At 36.5% G+C, this 17,628-nt stretch overlaps 1 protein-coding gene across 9 annotated transcripts in view; it reads right to left on the minus strand.

Annotated features, from left to right (window-relative positions):
• Window positions 1–17,628, minus strand: part of map7d1a (MAP7 domain containing 1a) — a 51,736-nt gene that overhangs the window by 31,776 nt on the left and 2,332 nt on the right. For 8 of the 9 annotated variants that reach the window (XM_073847333.1, XM_073847331.1, XM_073847327.1 and 5 more), the window contains exon 2: window positions 2,933–3,142. In XM_073847333.1, coding sequence (XP_073703434.1) covers window positions 2,933–3,142 — 210 coding nt within the window. Of the gene's footprint in view, window positions 1–2,932; window positions 3,143–4,934; window positions 5,069–17,628 lie in introns of those variants that run through there. The other variant, XM_073847332.1, reaches the window with a different exon arrangement.

Raw genomic sequence — 17,628 nt, forward strand, 5'->3', positions numbered from 1 at the left:
ATACTTCATATGACACTTTTAAGTTGTGTTATTTTGCATGCTGCTACAGCTGTAGTTTACAATCTTTTCCAAACTTCCATGTGAATTTAAGTCAGCCAGACAACTAGAATAAAGGTGAACTGCAAACGGCCAGGTGAGGAAAAAAACACATGATTCAGCTTTGAAACAGCAGGTGATATGAGTCAATGTCTGAACTTAAGCTCTTCCCTTCCTTGAGGTCTCCTGATGTTCTTTCTCATGACTAATATATTATGAGTGAGGCAGCAGCAGCCCAGAATCAATGGAGGACAATATTCTGTGGAACAGAGTGTTCAGTTTTACAAGATGTTCAGCTACTTGACAGCAGTAATATATTTTATGATTAGATGAACTGAACTGTGCACCACTAGTAGTGTGAAGCAGCTTAATAACATTAAACCATCTGAGACTGAATGATAACATACAGCAGAAAGATAATCAAAAATATACACAAGTTTTGTGAACAGTAAGATTTGTAATGTTTTTTGAAGAAGTCTCTTCTGCCTACCAAGCCTGCATTTATTGGATACAAAGAACAGCAAAAACAGTACAATTTTGAATTATTTTTATTATATAAAATAACTGTTTTCTATTTGAATATATTTTTAATGTAATTTATTCCTGTAATAAATTACCTATTATTAATAAAATCCCAATATTCTGATTTGCTGCTCAAAAAACATTTACTATTATTATTATGTTGAAAACAGTTGAGTAGAATTGTTTCAGGTTTCTTTGATGAATAGAAAGTTCAGAAGAACAGCATTTATCTTAAATACAAATCTTTCTTGAACTGCAAATCAGCATATTAGAATGATTTCTGAAGGATCATGTGGCACTAAAGACTAATGATGCTAACAATTTAGCTTTAAAAATCACATGAATACACTTAAAAGTGTAAAAATATTTCAAAATTGTACTGTTTTTGCTGTACTTTGGATCAAACGAATGCAGGCTTGGTGAGTGGAAAAGGCTTCTTTTAAAAACAATACAAATATTACTGTTCAAAATTTTTTGACTTGTAGTGTACTGTCAATCAAAGTAAAAATCAGAAAATAAAATCAACTATTAATTGAATAATACTGGTAAAAGCACAAAACACTACTATTATTATGAATGACACCTGAAATAAATGTAGAAATTACAATGCAACTGTATGTTTATTATTTAATAGTCAACTAATAGATTAGTATGAATTTAATTTAAAATGAAAGCTTCGAGAATACTTTTGTGCACAAAGAAAACAAATATAACGACTTGCGACATGCGTCACGGTACTTTCATTAACGCACATCGAAGGCTGACACAGAAGAGAAGAAATTATTGAATAAAGTTGTTATTTTTGTTTTCTTTGTGCACAAAAAGCATTCTTCTTGTTTATTACCATTAGGATTGAACTTACAACTGCATGTACAGTATCAAGCACATTATGAATAGCTAGTCAGACACAGCTCAACCAGCTATTTCCACAAAATGAACAACCACATCTTCAGGTGTCTAAACAGGCAACAAAGAAGTAGGCAAAGAAAAGCTGCTTACTTTCTCAAACCCAAACAACTCTCCTATTAACATGTATCTACATGCGCTTGTACAAGTGAAAGCATTATACTATGAACGTGACTGAACCAGGAAGGAGGGTTAAATCCCTCCAGTTGGCACAGCACTGCGAAATGTGATGCCCAGTCAGGTTTCATTGCTTCACCTCAGCTGATGACCAGAGGCGATTAGGAACTGCCTGTCGCCAGCCTCCACAAATCAGCATTAGCACCAACATTTTCCTCATTAAACGGATATGTTTCTACATTAATGTAATACTGCCGAAATAACTTAATTCTGGGAGCATTTACAGAGGCATGAACTTGGAAATTCTTTGTGGGTCAATAAACAAATGCCTCTCTTAGCTTTCAAGACTTTGGTCAGGGGTAAATCCTCAATGACTGGCTTGTTCTCAAGAGACTTCCTGAATGCTTCCCATCGAAGGGAAAATGATTTTGAGTGGTTTAAATGGTTTAATCGCCATCGATGTTATTATTGAAAAATGTTATGTTGGAAAAAACTAAACAAAACACAAAACCAGGTTATGGAGGTCAAGCAGGTCAACAAGTTGTGTTCAAACACCTTAAACATCTCAAGATGGTCTACAAACCCAAATCAGCTTGACAAATATTGTCTACTGAACCAAACCAGCTTGACCAAGATGGTCTACCGAACTAAACCAGCTTGTCCAAGATAGTCTGCCGAAACCAACCAGCTTGACCAAGATGATCTGCCGAACCAAACCAGCTTGTCCAAGATAGTCTGCCGAACCAAACCAGCTTGACCAAGATGTTGTACCAACCCAAACCAGCTTGATCAAGATGGTCTACCAAGCAAAACTATCGTGACCAAGATGGCCTGCTGAACCAAACCTGCTTGACCAAGATGTTCTGCCGAACGAAACCAGCTTGACCAAGATGGCCTGCTGAACCAAACCTGCTTGAACAAGATGTTCTGCCGAACCAAACCAGCTTCACCAAGATGTTGTACCAACCCAAACCAGCTTGATCAATGTAGTTTGCCGAACCAAACCATCTTGATCAAGATGTTCTACCAACCCAAACCAGACTGACCAAGATGGCCTGGCGAACCAAACCAGCCTGACCAACGTCTACCAAGCCGATATAAATGATCAACCGCATAAATCAACTAAATGACCATAAAAGACCAGCTTCAACCAACTATAAACCATATAAACCTGACTACCTGGCAGTGATGATGCTTCTACTTTCATTCTAAAATTCAGTTTTGGGTTCAAAAGTAAATTAAGAGGAAAAAGCAGCAATTTTCTGATCATAATTTAAAGTATAATTTAAAAAAGCAAATACTGAACTTGTCTTAAAATAAAATTCAGATAGTCTTCAAGGTTTTTACCCACCTTTCTTGTGTTGAGGGCTACCACTCGTCCTCGGAGTGGGTGTCGCAGGGGACTTTGGAATGACGTCTGGCTGTTTCGGGGTAGTTGACTTCCTTGCGGTGTCCATCTTTGTAGGTGTGCTGGCTTCAAGGCCTGATTCTGTTTTTGAAGGGGTGTTGACTTCCTCAGAGCTGGGATCACTGGGATTGGCCTCTGGAACAGCCGGGGGATCTAAAATAGAAAACGAAAAATATGAGAAATGTCACCCAAGAAATGAAGACCAGTTAAACTTCATTCCAAAACTACAGCAAACACTCAGGAGTATGTCGTCTACTAGATCAGCGGTTCCCAACCGGGGGGTCGCGACCCACTAGGGGGCCTCAGTGATCCTCCAGGGGAGCCGCGAGATATCTTAAAATTAATTTAAATATTATTCTATAACTGTTTAATTTCATTATTAATATGCTAAATGAAAATAATAAAAGCACAGCCTCTCTCGTGTTCTGTGATTGATTGCTTCAGACTCGGCGCAGCAAGCCTAATCGCACTGTTAAATACAGACTGACTGGCGGCTCAAAACTTCCAAACGCTGTACGCAAACTAATGTTACGTCTCTCGGCTGCTGCAACCGTCATGTTAATGTAAAGGTAAAGATGATTAGTGTAATAATAACGAACTTGCGCGTACCTAATGTATAACACTCGCGTAGGCCTATATCAGAGTCGTACATTAGGCACGCATAAGTCCGCTATTAATTTCACAAACTATGTGCGCTCTCGGGGCTCTGATCCCTATCATATTTTTGCGTGAAATTTCAAAACATTTGCCTAGTTGTCCAAATTATTGTCCTGTGAGTGTTTTATAATGGATGCTCACCCATAGAAGAGGAGTGAGGCTCGGTGTTTATGAGCATCAGGCGCGCACTGACAGAGTTCACTGATCCTGTCTTCGTCGAACCTTCACATCGATGTGTTTCAACAGATTTAGAGTGTATTCGCTGTATTTTGAATTCATGTATTATTTTTTTAATGGATACAAACAGTAGCTATTCAGTCAGTCAAGTTCAAAGGGATAGGTTTAGTGGTATTTTGGTATCTCCCTGTCGTATGGCAGGTGCACTTAATTTAAGAAAAAGTACTCTGAAGTTGTAAAGAATGTCTGAAGTAAATAATTCAGGAGCTTTAAATCTGTGTGTGTGTGTGTGTGTGTATATATATATATATATATATATATATATACACACACACAAACATTTTTTTTAAAAGTTAGAATTGAGCAGAGGGTTTCTTTTAAAGATTATAAGGTATATTTGAAGTTTTAATTTAAAGTTTGTTTGAATTTTGAGGGTTTTTTTATAACATGCAGTAAAAGAAGAATAAGGCAAAACAAATGTTTTGGTTAATTAAAAAGGTTTAAAAATGAATACTTTTCATGTCAGGCATAGGGGGGCCTTGCAAAATTGACCGGAGAAGGAGGGGGGTCGCAGAGTAAAAAAGGTTGGGAACCCCTGGTCTACTAGATGAGTGATTACACAGGAGTCATTCACAGTTACATTCCACAGAGATTAAATCCAGATCGATTTGTTTTCGATTTGCACATGGTCCATAAAAGAACGTTTTGGTACAGCAAAAACTAAATGACTTACACCCCAGACAGCTCAATATGAACCTCAACTACCATCTAATCAATTGATTATTGATAGTTTGATGGATTGCTCTGTAGACTCAAGAAAATAATGGTGATCTTGCCATCTTCCACTTCCCTCAAGAATATCGATTTACTAGATAGGAGAAACAGTCAGATCAGACATTCCAGACTAAACCATAGGATTTACTTTCTCCAAGTGGAAAACATTCCAATGCCTGCCAACTCATAGACATTAGATGACCACGAAAATGCCAAGTGTTCAATAGTTATTTTACTTATGGTGGGTCATTTATACAGAATCTGCATCTTAACACAGAATCTCAATAGATCGTAACTTCCTGAATCAAAATACAACTGAAGCGAGTAAGGAGCTTACCTGGATACTTGAACAGATTAAAACTCTGAATCAAAAAAGTTCATCCAAGAAAATTAGCAAGAAAATGAGTTCTGGAGATCTTAAAGCCATGATGTCACGTCGAGACAGTCAACACACAAGAAAGTGGTTCAACAGATCACCTGCTTTTCACTGATAAGAGTGTGACCTGGGTTAGAGTCCGATTTGATGTTGGCCAACATTACAGACTCAATAAAGCGTCCATGTATAAACACACACAGAAAGACAGATGTCACAAGGTGTGGCAGTTAACATAGCTTAAAAATAGAGTACTCAATATTTTTCAGCCTTTTTGATATTAAATAAATGTAGTATGATATAGGAAATGTAGAAGTCCAACTACTAAAATATTAATACATGACGAATATGCCATAGCAACTTTCAGGAAGTAAACAAAACAAATGAATCATTGTATCAAAGCACTGACTGATTTGATTCACAGAAATTCTTATGAAAACTTCTGAGGTTAAAAATCAGAGACATTTAATGTCTTTAATGGTGAGTTTTGCTGTTACAGAAAACAAACATCACAAATATATAATGGTTTTTCAATATCATCTTGCTCTATAAATACCGCACCCTATAGAGTAGAAATCAGCTTGTCTAGTAAATATGAAAACATCCTGCTTTTACTCAGAGGGATGGCTGTGTTGTCTCCACCTCAACATGTCTATTCAGCTGCTGTGAGGCGGAAGAGTTATTCTGACAAAAAAAAAAAAGAAAAAGTGGTGGCCTGTTTTGTCCCTGCCAGAATGAGACTGGATGTTACAGCAGTGAATGAACGGGGGTTTGAGAGTTTTACAGCGACTAATATTTGGAGATTTTTCAGCTTTTTCAGTTCTGCCTTAACTCTCAGGTGTGCTTGAGGTGAGATTTGACTCATTCTGATCCACCCCGAATGCCTTTTCCTCTTTGCACTGGCATTGCACACTGTCCAGGGACAAACCAAGTAAACACTGCCATGCATTACATTATTCATGCTGAGCTAAAAATATCATTACCACCAGACATGAAATGATAATAAAGACATTAAGCATAAGAAAAGATTTGGGTTGCATGCATAAAATGTTGAGATTTAAACTACTAGTAACTAAGAGTACAGCTACAAATCTGTAATGCGACTGCTGGTTTCTGTTGCATTATGCAGTTGCTTGGTACTCATTATCATGTCTGAAAATAGACTGATGCTATAGCAATGCACCAATCAAACAATCAAGCAACTGACACAAACAAGGAAAGAAATTGAATGTAATTTATTCCTGTGATTACAAATCTGAATTTTTAGCCTCATTACTTCAACCACATAATTCTTCAGAAATCATTCTAATATTCTGATTTACCGTTTAAAAAAAACATTTATTATTATTATGATGAAAACGGCAGAGTAGAATTTCTTTCAGATTTTTTTGATGAATAGAAAGTTCAGAAGAACAGCAATTATTTGAAATAGAAAACTTCTGTAACATTATAAATGTCTTCATCATCACTTTTGATCAATTTAAAGCATCCTTGCTAAATAAAAGTGTTAATTTCTATAACTTCTTTCCCTAAAAATTATACTGACTCCAAGCTTTTAAATGGTATAGTGTATAATGTTACAAAAGAATACTTAATAATGTACTCAACTATTTTAAATATTGATAATAACAAAAATGTTTCTTGAACAGTAAATATTAGCATATCCGACTGATTTCTGAAGGATTATGTAGCACTGAAGACTGCCTTAATGATGCTAAAAAGTTAGATTTGATCACAGGAATAAATTTCATTTTAAAATAGATTTAAATAAAAAGCAGTTATTTTAATTAGTAAAAATATTGCACAATATTACTGCTTTTGCTGTATTTTAGATCAAATAAATGCAGGCTTGGTGGGCAGAAGAGACTTCTGCTCACCAAGCAGATTAAACATCTTACTGTTCAAAAACTTTTGACTCGTAGTATATGTGCTATAAATCACATAATACACATAATATAAGACTACAATACACTATAAAACAGTGTTTATCTTTTAAAAATGAAAATAAATGAATAAAAAACAAACCAGAATTTCTCCTTTAAGCACCTTTGTCGCTCTTTTTCCAGGACAACATGCCATTATGTCGCCCAAAAACCACAGAAAACCAGTTAAATGAAAAGCACAGAGCAGTCTCGCCAAAAAGGGCGCATTGATCCTGAAGGGTATAGAGCTTGAGCAATGCTCTTTTTCAAATATGGAAATGAGACAAACAGGGAGCCGGAAGTGGAAGCAAGCAGCGACCGTTAAATCAAAGATCGGAAGAGGTGAGTGGGGGGTTGGGGGGAGAACAGAAGAACTGGGAGGCCGACTGAGAATGGATCTGCATCTCATTTGAGGCCTAATGAATTACCTCATCCTCAACCCCCCCGGCCCCTCGCCCCTCACCCCGGATGGATGATGTAAGCAGGCAGGGCGCCTCTTCTGGGGGAAATGTTGAGGGAGAGGAGCAGACTCACTGGAAGCCTAGAGTAAACACCAGCTGCTGGGACAGAGCCAAAGAGGCAGACTGTGAACTGTAATGGTGCTCTAAAGTTCTGACTGTCTGGACTAGCTAAAATGTGATGCGTCAAAACAAATTTACTTAAGCCCCTCAGATTTATGCGTGAGGTGCGAACAAGTGAACTGTGCCAGTGAACGACTAGGTCACTGCATGCTTGACAAATGCACTTAGGATTTTCTCAACAGTAACTTTGAATGGCTCACACTGGAGCTCAAACTTGTGAGGGAGTGTCTGAGAGAGGAAAGAAAATATATGAGTGAGTTATAGCAGTAGCTCAGAATTACATTGTTATTCTGTTTCTAAGCTTTGTGCAGTACTGTTATGTCACAGGGAAATAGTTATACTATTTATCACTTTTTAAAGAGACAGTTTACCCCAAAATTCTGTCATTAATTACACACATAGTACTCACATGGTACTCTCCTGAACGTGTGGCGAAGAAGACACGGAAGAGAACAAGCTTCTCATAGCTTCATAACATTACGGTTGAACCACTGATGTCACATGGACTATTTTAACAATGCCCTTACTACCTTTCTGGGCCTTGAATGTGTCAGTTGTGTTGCTGTCTATGCAGGGTCAGAAAGCTCTTGGATTTCATCAAAAATATCTTAATTTGTGTTCCAAAGATGAATGAAGATCGACATGTTTGGAACGACACGAGGGTGAGTAATTAATGACAGAATTTTCACTTTTTAGTGAACTATCCCTTTAAATTCTATATTGATGTGACAGGTTGTGACTTGAAAACAAACAATTAAACTTTGTTGTGCAATGACAATGATTCACTTCTTTTGCTAAATAGCAGTATCCCTCTTCAAAACCACAGACACAATGAGATAAGGTGACTGTGTGTGGTTTGAACCCAGCAGAGATCCAGTGGGTCTGTAACCACAACACCCCAGCATGCTTCCCTCCAAAGGATGATCCTTAGAGGAAGTGACAAGGCCATATGTGGCAATGCTTCACACTGATGAAGGCCATGCAGCGACGGATGCCATTCATAACTTCCTGGTCTGTCATGATGCAAGCTGTCATCCTTGGTGACTAGTGCAGTTTGTGAAGCATTCAAGAACTTTTCTTATATGAGAGCAACCACTTTCAACACAAATTTAACCTCATACACTATTGTTTGATTAATTTAAGAGCGACATATCATGAAAATCTGACTTTTCCGGTGTTTAAATGCTATAATTGGGTTCCCAGTGCATCTACCAACCTAGAAAATGTTAAAAAGAACAACCCTGTAACTTTGTTTTGGTAGGCCTTTCTCTGCAAGCTTGTGAAAAAAACATGCGTCAGATTTTATAGATAGGGGATCTTATTATAATATTACTGCCCCTTAATCTGCAAGTTTCCACCCACTGTGCTGTCATTGTGTTTTCGCAAGCAACAACGGTGTACCAGTTCTAACACCATGGCAAAAGTTTGGAAAGCATGCTATGTGTTCTGTCATTGGCTGCACATATGAGCACAGAACACCATTTAGAGTCCCAGCCTCAGGAGACAAGAGAGCAGTGGATTTAATGATTTATTTACTGTATATTACTCTGCTGCCACAAAGATCTAATATAAACAGGGTATTTCTTCTCCAGCTGTTTACCTTCACAGACATAACCGACTGTTTTTGTCAGAACTCCTGTGTGTTTTTAACAACTTGTGTATTTAACAGTTTAAGCGCAATAAGACATGAAAGAGAGCTTAGTTTAGTACTCACATACCATGTAACAGCCACTTTCTGTGCGCATGCTTCAGAAAACTCTATATCAGAAGTTAAAACTAATATGGTTTAAAGGGATGGTTCGGAGTAGAATTGACTTCATTGCTATGCACTCAGAAGCCCATCTAAATACCCCATCCGAAGTTTTTTTTACCTTAGTCGAACATTTATGGAGATATTAGAGTTTTTCGAATTGCTTGTTACAGGAGTGATTGGTACATGTGATGTATCTCGTAAATTGCACCACTAAACGTGCAAGTAATCTTACCAAACTTGTACAGTAGTGTAAATAGGTTATGTACTCACAAAACGCTGCATCAGAACATTTGTAAGTCCACCATGAGTGTTTTAAAAACACGTTTTACCCGAGAACTACTAGTCTCAGAAACTACAAGTCAACGTCACTTCCCTGGTTTGAAAAAAGCACGTAAAAGTCCTCCTACTACATCTGTGTGCATGTCAACTTGTAGGAGGACTTTTACGTGTTTTTTTCAAACCAGGGACGTGACGTCGACGTGTCGCCATTTGTAGTTTCTGAGACTAGTAGTTCTCGGGTAAAACGTGTTTTTAAAACTCTCATGGTGGACTTACAAATGTTCTGATGCAGCGTTTTGTGAGTACATAACCTATTTACACTACTGTACAAGTTTGGTAAGATTACTTGCACGTTTAGTGGTGCAATTTACGAGATACATCACATGTACCATTCACTCCTGCAACAAGCAATTCGAAAAACTCTAATATCTCCATAAATGTTTGACTAAGGTAAAAAAAAAAAAACTTCGGATGGGGTATTTACATGGGCTTCGGAGTGCATAGCAATGAAGTCAATTCTACTCCGAACCATCCCTTTAAAACCTGATTTCAGCACAATAGGCATCATAATCAAAACCAAACATATGTTTTTAGGCAGATTATCTGAGGTATGAGCTGTAAAGGCACAGCTCTATTCTGGAAAAGGGAGTGGGGAGCAGCAGCTCATTTGCATTTAAAGAGTCATGCACAAAATCAGCGTGTTTCTGCTTCCACGCACATTTTCAAAATTATATATTAAATGATCTGTGGGGTATTTTTAACTTTACAGACACATTCTGGAGACACCTGAGACTTAAATTACATATTGTAAACAGGGGCATAATAGACTTCTTTTAATGCATCTGTGCTGAATAAAACAAAGTATTCATTTCTTTTAGAAACTGACCCGGTTGAGGTGCAGCATGGCAACCAATACGATTTTGATTGAAAAAGTCTATCAGAAACCTTCAACCAGTTAACTTTAAACCAGCAAAAACCTAAACATCAGTTCAAAACAGTCTTTAGATTCTGCTACATTCTGTGTTTGGGTTTCCAGCTCCACCCAACGACTATCCCAGCAGCACAAGCTTAATTATGGGATTCACAAACACACCAACCTCAGCGCTAAAGCACTTACATGCACTGTGAACTCACTCACACTACGAGGAGGAGAAAACCAGAGCCAAGATCTGCAAACAGAGTTGAACTATCACAAGGGGAATTAAAAACACGAGAGCTCAGACAAACATTTAGAAATTTGATCATATTATTTAAATAGTCCATATTTAACCTCAACATGTGGAGACTATTTTGGTTTGGCCAACAAATTGAATCGATTTAATTGCTAATGTACTGTTAGCATCTGTACTGTATATAGTGAATGTAAGCAGTGTGCTGCTATTTTATGGCCAAAACAAAATAGAAAAACTATCAAATATCACTCTGAGGTTAAGTCGGCGTCATCATAAAAGCTTGACATCTCCATTAGTGGTTTGTAATAATTTCACCACTAAGATTTGAAGTTGAAAGCATCTTTTGTCTGTAGATCTGAATAACATCATCTTTACCACTGATGTCATATGGGGTATTTTAACAATGTTTTGGACCTTAAACGAGGTACAGGTGGTGTCTTTGCAGGGTCAGAAAGCTTTTGGATTTCATCAAAAATATCTTAATATCTGAAGATAAACAAAGGTTTTACTGGTTTGAAATGACATGATGGTGATTAATTATTGACAGAAGTTTTTTGGCTGAACTATCTCTTTAATATTGACAATAGCATTAAAATAATTATGGGCTTATCAGTATTGCCCAAATTTTGAACATTTACGCTTCCCTATAGAAAATACAATATAAAACCTGCATGTGTGAAAACTAAACTCTGAAATTCAGATCAAAGGCATCTAGTTACGTAAGAGGGGTTCTGACATTACAGCACAGATCAGCAGACTGTCACTGCATTCCGACTTCTCCATGATAGGATCTTCACACCTCGAGTCCTCTCAAAATATAACTGACTGTAAATTCAGCCTTTGACAACAAACAGCGGGGCTCAAAGTACAGCTGTTATACACTAAAACTAGGACACATTCAGACATCAAACCATGAGATTCCCACACAAGGATAGTAAAATAGACAAAGCAGTGACTGACAGGAAATTCCCTCATTGAATTCCAAGGCTTCCTGTGTTTTGATCTGTGAACTTTACACCACCTATGACACGATATGGTAAAGAATGTGGCTTAGGTATTTAAAAGGCACTAAAAGATTCTTCAGAGTGACCTTAAAAGTCAGTATGAAACGAAAATTGAAAATGAAATGCATGTTATTGATGGTGTGTCTGACCATATTATTTTAATGTATTATCTTAATTATGGACACACTGGTTAAACAGTTTTACTGTTTACTGCATGTTGTTTGTACGTTTGTTATTCTTCTCATTATTTCCCTATAGAGGATAATGAACTAGAAGTCTCACCTATTGGCTTATTTTCACATTGAAGAAAAAGGTGGATAAACCCTGCCTCTTTTTTGCAATCAATGCAAGCTCACATGTAGATCTGCCACCTTCCAACCAACAACCGAAGGACAGAACCAAGCTCCCGCCCTACATTATTTCTTTTCTATAATCGGTTTCACTCAGATGCAAATCCCAATACAGAGGAAATTATGCTTCCTGCTGTTTCTTCAAACGCAAAAATAAAATACTTCACTATACTAGGCCAGATTACAAAGCACCATCAAAAACATGTTGATAAGGCAATGCCAAAATGCTCTGCAACAAATTAGAATTTTGACCAATTTTGGACAAGAGTGGTTAATTAATTATTCATTCAAATTTAAAAATGACACATTTACTGTTGTATGGGTCACAATTATCAATTTTTCTTTTATGCCAAAAATTATTAGGATATTAAGTAACGATCATGTTCCATGAAGATATTTCGTAAATTTCCTACTGGAAATATATCAAAACGTAATTTTTGATTAGTAGTATGCATTGCTAAGAATTTCATTTGGACAACTATAACAGCGATTTTCTCAATATTTAGATTTTTTGCACCCTCAGATTCCAGATAATCAAATAGCTGTATCTCGGCGAAGTATTGTCCTATTCTAACAAACCATACATCAATGGAAAGCTTATAAATCTCAATTTCAAAAAATTGACCCTTATGACTGGTTTTGTGGTCCGGTGTCACATATGTGGTGCATTGCTGCCTCAAATCAGCCAATGAAGGTCCATTTTTAGAAAGGATGTTGTCTTAAAAGGTGAATAGACAGCAAAACAGCTCACTAAGCTAATGTTTTGGTTGATGATGTAACTAATATGCTCACATCCACAACCAAAAACATTCATAAGGGGCATAAAACAGTGAAGACTCTAAACACTGAACACGTGATCTGCTTTATCTTATGCATCTTGATATCTGAGACTAATGAAGTGTGCAGTGAAGCACCAACTAATACACACAAGTGCTTTAGAGCACTCGGAAGAGCTCATTAAAATCAGAAGCATGTAAAGAGATTAACTTTAATTCATTATTTAAAAACCTGTATTAAAAGGTCACAATATTAAAAGGCCTTTAAAAACATATTAAACCAGCCTAAGCTGGTTTTCTTGTTTTATAGATGATCTAGGGTTTTGAGCACTTTCATGTTGGTCAGGAGACCAGCTTAAAGAGATCCACAAAAGTTCACCCAAAAATGAAAACTGCCCCATGATTTACTCACACTCAAGCCATCCTAGGTGTATATGACTTTCTTCTTTTAAATGAATACAATCTGAGTTATGTTAAAAGCTTTATGATGGCAGTGAATGGGTGTTGAGATTTTGAAGCAAAATAAAGAGCGTCCATCCATCATATAAAGCACTCTACATGGCTCTGGGGGGTGAATAAAGAATTGCTGAAGTGCTTTTTTTTATTTATATCTTATAGCTACTCTAAGCAATCCCAGTCATGTTACCAAAACATGTTTTAAACAAGTAATCCCAAAAACGTTTCAAAATGGTTAACACAAGTGATTGTTTTTCTGCTTAGAGCTGAAACAGAGACCAATGTGACTTATTAAGAAACCCATTTAAGTGCACTCTGTCAGATAACAGTGACATTTTACATGCGGCTGTCCAACAGCAGCTAACAGATCAGTCATGTTCCTCTAAAAAAAGCAAAGCTTTCAGTGTAACAGAGAATATGGTGGCAGTGCAATCGCTGTGTATCCTCTGACACATTCTGGTGCGGATGGATGGCTTTATCCAATCTGAGTGGGACGATGGAAACACGCTGTCCTGCAAGCGCTTCATGTCTGAGGACTGTAATTTACACCATCTGTGTGCTACACAGGAAAGAAGACCTGACGTGATTCCATCTGTATGCAAGCATGAGCTCTGGAATCTTGTCACACCGTTCCTGTCCCGTCCGCTCTCTCTCTTCCTTCATTGCTCTCTCAGCTGAACAGAAGACACACATTCAGTGAGGAATGTTTAGCATTCCTAGCACTCTGTGGCCACACCAGAAAACACAAGCGCCTGCTGGAAATGACAAATATGAATGTTGTCTCCGTACTAAGATGGCTCGATGTCTGTCTGTATTACAACACCTTCATCGAAATCACATTAATGAAGTTTTAAAGGGATAGCTCACCTAAAAATGAAAAAACAAATCAAATAAATTAAGCTGTTGACAAAGCAAAGTTTACTTTTGCAAGAGAACCCCAAGGTTTTGTGACCCTGAACCACAAAACCAGCCTAAAGTAGCATGGGCGTATTTGTAGCAATAGCCAACAATACATTGTATGGGTCAAATGATTGATTTTTCTTTAATGTGAAAAACCATTAGGACATTAAGTAAAGATCATGTTCCATAAAGATAACTTGTAAATTTCCTACTGTAAATATATCAAAACTTAATTCTTGATTAGTAATATGCATTGCAAAAAAAAAAAAAAAAACTTAAAATGGACAACTTTAAAGGCGATTTTCTCAAAATTTAGAGATTCCAGTTTTCAAATAGTAGCATTTCTTAAAGGAACACTCCACTTTTTTTGGAAATAGGCTCATACTCCAACTCCCCCCGAGTTAATAAGCTGAGTTTTACCGTTTTGAAATCCATTCAGTTGTTCTCCTGTTCTCACTTTTAGCATAGCTTAGCATAGATCATTGAATCCTATAAGACCAATAGCATCGCGTTCAAAAATGACCAACGAGTTTCGATATTTGTCCTATTTAAAACTTGACTCTTCTGTAGTTATATCGTGTACTAAGACCGGTGGAAAATGTAAAGCTGCGAATTTCTAGGCCGATAAGATTAGGAACTACACTCCCATTCCGGTGTAATAGACAAGGAAGTTTGTTGCTGTAATATGGACGGAGTAATATCATGCAGCGCCTGAAATTAGTTCCCAGCTAGGTTAGCATTTGCACATGTGCTGCGTGATATTCCTGCACCATCTTGGGCCATATTATGGCAGCAAACTTCCTTGACTATTACACCGGAATCAGAGTGTAGTTCCTAATCTTATCGGCCTAGAAATTCGCAGCTTTACATTTTCCGCCGGTCTTAGTACACGATATAACTACAGAAGAGTCAAGTTTCAAATAGGACAAATATCGAAACTTGTTGGTCATTTTTGAACACGATGCTATTGGTCTAATAGAATTCAATGATCTGTGCTAAGCTATGTTAAACGTGATATCGCCAGAACAGGAGAACGGCTGAATAGATTTCAAAACGGTAAAACTCAACTTATGAACTCGGGGGGAGTTGGAGAATGAGCCTATTTCCCAAAAAAGTGGAGTGTTCCTTTAACAAACCATGCATCAATGGAAATATACTTATACTGGATATATACTTATATGACTGGTTTTGTGGTCTAGGGTCACATTTAAATAATCTATTTTAAATTTTCCACCCTCAGCATCTCCATAAGACATGAAAGTCTCCATAAGACAAGTTCATTTTTGATTGAACTATCACTCTTCCCAACAACTGTAAACTAGAAACTGCAGCCTATTTGTTATGTAGAGGTAAAAGATTACCACAGCTATACAGAGGATTTACCAAAACCTTATTCAATGCAAACTTCTGTATGCATTGTGGGAAGCAAAATAGATGAATACTTTGTAAACCAAAGGTGACGTGCAATATTTTTGAGGTCATACAAATTGGATTATCCTATTATGAATACAGAAAGAAAAACAAAATCTATATTAAGAATGAATCTGGAGTACAGTATGTGGCCTCGAAAATCCCTTTCCTTCAGATTTCCTTGCCATTTTCTGGGTCTGACAACATTTAAATCTTCTGAGAGGATTAATTACTCCAGAGACACACTTTCTAGGCCAGATTTGATGCAGTAGAGAACTGCATCTATTCCTCAGGCTGAATGTGCTTCAGTTATGACTGGTGCATGTGTGTGTGAGCCAGTATTAAAGCGTGAGGTTACTAGGATTTATAAAATTAGATCTTTTGATTGTTATATGCTAATTAAACACTGAATGAAACCAAGGTAAAATTTCCCCACCACTTAAAAAAAGGAACTAAATAATGTGCCAATTGCCTAATGGGATACCATGTTATCTTAATTCAGTACAGTATATTTAAAGTTAAGTTTTATTTCCTTCTGTTAGAAGGTCATTTGTTGTCATCCAAAAAATTGGGTCATTTTCCGCTCGTTACATAAGAGTCTCTGGGTTCAGGGTTTTGAAACTGAATGATATTGTTTCACGGGCATGACAGAGAGGGGTGTGTGTATAAGAATGTGTGTTGGGGGATGTTACGTTACACAACAGAAACTGGCCCCTGTCAGTCTGACAAACTCTTTGGCCTCTGCAAAGCTGACATGAACACAATGATTAAAATAGGTTAGCAACACCAAATATTTCACTCATTTCAGGGATAGTTCGCCCAAAAAAAATATATATGTCATTAATTAACCTGTAAGACCTTCGTTCATCTTTAGAACACAAAGTAAGATATTTTTGATGAACACAACTGACATGTTCAAGGCCAAGAAAGGTCACAAGGAAATCATTACAGTAGTCCATTTGACATCAGTGGTTTAACCTTAATTTTATGAAGCTACTAGAATAATTTTTGTGCACAAGGAAAACAAAAATAATGTATTTGGTAGTTGCGTTACTGTCTATGCAGGGTCAGAAAGCTTTCAGATTTCATAAAAAATATATAACGGCAAGGACTCATCATGCTCCTAAATGCAAAGCTTTTCCGTGCAACGACCTGAACAAATTTATTTAATGTTTTTTTCTTTTGTTGAAGGTGTAACTCAAAATGTCATTTAGCCTCACTGCAAAAGATTTTTGATATTTAATTAACAGAGACTTTTAAGCAGATTGAATTGCCTCTATTTGATCACAGAACTGCTGAATGACATATTTTGACAAATATAGCAGCTACTCTATTTCAAATGGATATCCATTTACTAACAGCAACCAGCATTTATTGATCACAATAAAAACTGGCAAGTTCTCCACAACAAGAAAACACAGACCTTGACAAACCAGTTTAATGTTCTGTTAAAACCTGAGCACCATGGTGCTTTGGGATTATCATGAATAGAAAAAGTCAGAGATTTCATAATAAAACATTGCTGAAAATATTCATCTTTGCACTTTGTCACTTTGAAACAAATACAAATATTATATGTAAAACAAGTATTTATTTAGATCTGCATACATTTCATTCACTGTCAGTAATTAGTATTTTATATACACTACCAACCAAAAGTTTTTGAACAGTTTGATCAAAATTATAGCAAAACAGTAAAATATTAAAACATTTTTACTATTTAAAATAATTGTTTTCTATTTGAATATAGTTTAAAATGTAATTTATTTCTGCAACTTCAAAGCTGATTTTTAGCATCATTACTCCAGTCACATGATCCTTCAGAAATAATTCTAATATTCTGATTTGCTGCTCAAAAAACATTTATTATTATTATTTTGTTGAAAAAACAGCTTAGAATACTTTTTTTCAAGTTTCTTTGATGAATAGAAAGTTTTGAAATAGATCATTTATCTAAAAAAAAATAGAAACCTTTTGTAACATTTTAAATGTCTTTATCATCACCCTAAAACACCCTTGCTAAATTAACAGATTTGTATTATATATATCTTAAAA

The sequence above is a fragment of the Garra rufa genome, chromosome 9, assembly GCF_049309525.1.
Source record: "Garra rufa chromosome 9, GarRuf1.0, whole genome shotgun sequence".
In the NCBI taxonomy this organism is placed as follows: domain Eukaryota; kingdom Metazoa; phylum Chordata; class Actinopteri; order Cypriniformes; family Cyprinidae; genus Garra; species Garra rufa.